This window comes from Microtus ochrogaster, unplaced genomic scaffold (assembly GCF_000317375.1).
Source record: "Microtus ochrogaster isolate Prairie Vole_2 unplaced genomic scaffold, MicOch1.0 UNK16, whole genome shotgun sequence".
Classification (NCBI taxonomy): domain Eukaryota; kingdom Metazoa; phylum Chordata; class Mammalia; order Rodentia; family Cricetidae; genus Microtus; species Microtus ochrogaster.
The window spans coordinates 3,422,665-3,428,005 of NW_004949114.1; the positions used below are offsets into that span (position 1 = coordinate 3,422,665).

Genomic DNA, 5,341 nt, shown 5'->3' on the forward strand with positions numbered 1-5,341 from the left:
CATATGAGAGCAGAGTTCCGCTCCGCTGGGGTTTGGGAAGGTGTACCTGGAATCCTATGTGTCAAACAACCTGTCACAGACGCTGGCCATTAATCAACGTTTGTTCTCTGTTCCCGGTCTCCCCAGCATGATGACAGCTTCCTCTTTAGGATGCCCTCTGCCTTTTCTTTCCACTGCCCCAGCGCCAGCGTCCAGCCCCGATCGGGGTGGGGGTGGGGGTTCAGGGTCCTTAGCCATACCTCCCTGAGGAAAGAGGGCAGCTTCTAGGCTCGGGGTTGGGGTATGGAGGGGTTGGGGGTTGGGGGTCTTGGAACAAAAACTACAGTTCCCAGCCCTCGTTGCGCTGCCACCCGGCGGGGAGCGGAGGATGGCAGGCCCCTTCTAGGAGGCGGAGCCTGGGTGGGAGGCGGAGTTAGGAGGGTTGGAGAGTTAAGCGAAGCCAATGAAACCGCTGGCTAATAAGTGGGCTTGGCTTGCCATTTAACAGTGTCAGGAGGAGGGGAGCGAAGCTATTGAGCCAGCGAGGAGTGAAGCTGAGTCTGCCTCATACACTCCTAGAGGACCGCCTCCAGAATAGAGTTCTTTTCGCCCCTTCCTCCTTCTCCCAGCTCCTCTCCTGGCCTTTCTACCCGCCCAATACAATGCACACCCGAGTGGCAGCCCCAGAGAACTGAAGCAAACCAAAGACAGAGGACTGGAGCGAAGACACTTCTGGTGGGGAAGCTTGGATGCCTGGCTTTCTTTGAGGTCATCTTTGGAACAAGGGTGGCTTTGGGGTGGAGGGTCGTGCTGCAGGGAACCCAGCCAGGCCCCAAGATGGACACTTCTGGGCACTTCCATGACTCGGGGGTGGGGGACCTGGATGAAGACCCCAAGTGTCCCTGTCCATCCTCTGGGGATGAGCAACAGCAGCAACAGCAACCGCCACCACCGCCAGCGCCACCAGCAGTCCCCCAACAGCCTCCAGGACCCTTGCTGCAGCCTCAGCCTCCGCAGCTTCAGCAGCCGCAGCCACAGCAGCAGCAGCAACAGCAGCAGCAGCAGCAGCAGCAGGCTCCACTGCATCCCCTGCCTCAGCTTGCCCAACTCCAGAGCCAGCTTGTCCATCCTGGTCTGTTGCACTCCTCTCCCTCGGCTTTCAGGGCTCCTACTTCAGCCAACTCCACCGCCATCCTCCACCCTTCCTCCAGGCAAGGCAGCCAGCTAAATCTCAATGACCACTTGCTTGGCCACTCTCCAAGTTCCACAGCCACAAGTGGGCCTGGTGGAGGCAGCCGGCACCGGCAGGCCAGCCCCCTGGTGCACCGGCGGGACAGCAATCCCTTCACCGAGATAGCTATGAGCTCCTGCAAATACAGCGGTGGGGTCATGAAGCCCCTCAGTCGCCTCAGCGCCTCTCGGAGAAACCTTATCGAGGCCGAGCCTGAGGGCCAACCCCTCCAGCTCTTCGGTCCCAGCAACCCCCCAGAGATTGTCATCTCCTCCAGGGAGGATAACCATGCCCACCAGACTCTACTCCATCACCCCAACGCTACCCACAACCACCAGCATGCTGGCACCACTGCCAGCAGCACCACCTTCCCCAAAGCCAACAAGCGGAAAAACCAAAACATTGGCTATAAGCTGGGACACAGGAGGGCCCTGTTTGAAAAGAGAAAGCGACTGAGTGACTATGCTCTGATTTTTGGGATGTTTGGAATTGTTGTTATGGTGATAGAGACCGAACTGTCTTGGGGTTTGTACTCAAAGGTAGGGGCTGTGGTTTCTCTTTATACCTTCAACAAAAGGAGTATGTAGAGGAGAGAGAGAGAGAGAGAGAGAGAGAGAGAGAGAGAGAGAGAGAGAGAGAGAGAAAGAGAGGTTTCCTTTGCTTAGTTACAGGGAACACCCTAACTTCCCGTGGTTTTCCTCCTTGGTCCTCTGAGAATCCCTTCTCCGTTCCCTTTGTAGGGACAGCCCATACACTGTGTCCGATTTGTGCTCCCTTTGTAGGGAGCATTACAGAATCCCTTCTGAGAATCGCTCCTTTCCCCTCCAGGCTCACTCGTACTAAAGCATAACCCAGCAGCTTAACGCACCAATTAATTACCCTCTGCCTTGATGTGGCTGCCAGTTCCTGTGACTTCCCTCCTTTCCTCCCCTCCCTGCTCCACTCCATTTTCCCCGGGATAAAAAAGAAATAAATGTCTGGCTGGGGGTAGGGATCCTGTACCATCCCCCAAGCACCCCGCCCCCCCTTCCCAAGTTTCTATACTCCTTCCCAGGGAGACTCCAGGGCAAGTCTCTCCCAGGGGCACCAGGTTAAAAATACAGGGGGAGGAAATCAGCAGTCCCTTCCTTCAGGAAAGAGGACTCAGAATAAACCTGCCGCTGCCTTGTAAACACGCCCTGATAAAAATGGCTACAGGTGTTATCCAGGCAGAGCAGATGGGCACCGCCTTGGCATCACAGGGAGAGCGCCTCTCCTTAGGAGATGACAGGGCTTTCCCCGGCAGCGGGGCAGCCGCGGGAGCCAGCGCCCCCCGGCTCAGCCCCGGCTCTTCCCTCCCACCCCAATTCCTTCTCCTTGGGATAAATAAAGATGAGTGTACGTGAGAGTGCATATTGGATGGAGAATGGCAGGCCCTGTCTTGTGTGGGGGGCTCCACTGCCTCAGCCTTTCTGTCGGAGGAAAAGAGCTCCTTCCCAGAGGGCAAGGAGGTCGAGGAAGGTGGGTTTTTGCCGATGTTGTATTTGCCAGGAAGCTGCTGTCTGGAGGGCTTGGAGATGCAGGGAATTGTTGGACAAGTGGTTCCCCCCACTGTACCCTCTGGCCCCAGTTTGTTGGTGTTTGCATTTGTGTGAATACGCGTGTCTCTGTGCACTTGTGTGAGTGCCTGCTTGCTGTGTGGATTCCTGTATTTATTTGTCATTTTGGACATGGGCTGGCTGGGCTTGCTGGGCTGGCTGGTGGGGAGTTGGGAGGGGCTCAGCTGTTGGAGGTTTCAAATAGAGCCTGTTTCAGGCAGAGCACAGCTGCTGGAGACTGTCACATTCCTTCTTGAGATCTAGTCACAAAAACCTGGGAGTCACTGATCAGATTTCCCCCATTCCCAGAGTCTGACTTGAACCCAAGATGGGCAGTGCTCCTTGTCAGGCAACCGGCATGGGCAGAGTCCTTCAGGGACCTGCTGCTCTGCAGGGGCTGCTCAAACCAGAGCACTTGGAAGCTGCTTTAGTCTAAATAGCTCATGGTTGAACAGACCTCTCCACGAGCGGAGAGTGGGGTTTCCCCTGGAAGCCCAGCTCACTTAGTCATTCCCTGTAATGAGAGCCTGCAGTCCCTCTGCCCCTGCCTTCTCAGAACCGCCTCTCCTGCTGCGTGCTCTGCCTGGGAGATGGCTGGCAACCACCCCTGGGAATCGGGAGCCCTTGCTAGGGGAAACCCATGGAAGCCCATATCCCGGGGGTGTGGGGTGGCACCACATGTTTAGTGTTCCCCGGGGTGGCTTTCCTAGGAGTAGATGCTCCGAGCATGGGATCCATGGTCATTTGTCTGGATGTGTTGGGAGGGTGGCCACCAGGCAGGGATGAGCTAGCTTCTCTGACGGAGTACTCATGGGAAGAGGCTTCCCCAGGAAGGGAAGCGAGAAGTGATGGCAGGGTGAGATGACCTCGGGGGTGTGCTTCCCCTACTTCGAAGACAGGCTTCTCTGTGCTCATGGCACCCGGGGACAGTGGGTCAGAAGCTCCTGCTTACCTCAGCTGGTGAGGTGGCCACTTCCTGTGTACTTTGGGTACAGGATTGGAACAACAGAATATTTAACGAGGCAACTATCCCTGTCTGCCATGGAGGCAAACAGGATCATATCGAAGAATGGGACCAAAGCTGGAGTCCCAGCTCGGCCACTGTTGTGTGACAAGTCACATGCAAGTCCCTTCCAGCTTCCAGGTGGGGATAGCTCAAGGCCCTCCATAGCTCCTCTCATGAAGAGGGGTCTGCTGGGGCTGCTTGCGATGACCAAGGAGAGAGATACTGTCTTCCTCTATAGTCTAACTCTGCCTCTGGAGTTAGGAGAAAAGTTCCGCAAAGCATCTGGGTCTGATTGGAGACCATCTTCAAACATAAGGCAGCTGTTGGGGAGAGGTGTCAGTCTTGGGGGTGGGTGGGGGATGGGCTTTGGGACAGAAGAGCTCAGAGAGGGTCAGGACAGGTGAGTGACTCTCCTTGGCTGGAGGTCTTGCGTGCTTGCCTGGCTCTGATGGTTCTGGAAGCCAAGACCAGACCAGGTATCCAGTCATTTCAGGTGATCCTGCATCTACGGTGGCTGTTTCTGCTTAAATGGCTGACGGTCTGTAACCTGTGCCTTGGCCAGCCCCCAACTTCTCTGCTTTATCTCACAAGGTTACACCTTTCTATTCACCTGTCCTTGGCTGCTGTCTGCTGCTGGGGGAGTAATGCACCATGCAGGCCCCGGGTGGCTGGGAGAAGAGCAATGTGGCAGGTACCCTGAGCGTGCTCAGAGTTGTTGCAGCAAGGAGCCAGTGTGAGGAGGTTGAGAAATGGGGACAAAGTGCTTCCCAGCTCCCACCCTCACAGGCTGTAGGCGATGGCACTGGAAAGAGGGGAGGTTCTACTGAGAACGGGAGGTGAAAACCTAAGCAGGGAGGGGGCTGCCTCCCAGGCCCTCAGAGGTACTAGGCTGTCTCTGAACTGAATGGGACTCTAGTTTGTTCCTGCTTGCCTTCCTTCTCCTCCATCTCCCCACCCTTCTCTGTTCCTCCTGCCTCTCTTCCCTCTCCTCCTCATCCTCCCCCACCGTCATCTTTAGTAGATGAGTAGTTTCCTTTCTGGAGACCTAGACAACAGGAAAGGGCAGAGTCTAGGGATTCTGCTTGGAAATCTTGGCGATCCATCTCTACCTTTCAAACTCCCTCTAACTGTTAGAGCCACACAGGGTTAGGGCAATGAGGATTTAGGTGCTTTTCTTACCGTGTTCTCTATTTTCTTCTGGAGCTGGGTTGGCCCACACAGCCCTGTTGCCTTGAGCGGACAGTGATTCTCTCTCTACTGGGAGAGCCTGGCCTGCTCTCCCTCCTCTACAGCCTGACAGAGCATCAGGCCTTAGCCTGTGGCTGCTTCCGCAGGAAGTCTGATGTGCTGGGCAGGAGAGCAGCTGTCTGTTTCCATGGATTTTGCACAGTCTTCAACAGCTTCCCCATCCCCAGCCTAGGGATCCGCCTGAGCTTCGTCTCTGCCCCTTGTCCCTCTCGCTCGACTTCTTTTCTTTCTGCTCCTTCTGATACCCCTGTCACTAGGACGCAGATGCAGGAACCCCGTCTGCTCCTTCTGATACCCCTG

At 56.0% G+C, this 5,341-nt stretch overlaps 1 protein-coding gene across 2 annotated transcripts in view; it reads left to right on the forward strand.

Moving 5' to 3' along the window:
• Positions 1 to 505: 505 nt before the first annotated feature.
• Positions 506 to 5,341, forward strand: part of Kcnn3 (potassium calcium-activated channel subfamily N member 3) — a 150,582-nt gene continuing 145,746 nt past the window's right edge. Inside the window, exon 1 of one of the 2 annotated variants that reach the window (XM_005367190.3) lies at positions 506 to 1,749. In XM_005367190.3, the coding sequence (XP_005367247.1) occupies positions 817 to 1,749 (933 nt within the window). In that variant the 5' untranslated portion in view covers positions 506 to 816. Of the gene's footprint in view, positions 1,750 to 2,507; positions 2,711 to 5,341 lie in introns of those variants that run through there. The other variant, XM_026789231.1, reaches the window with a different exon arrangement.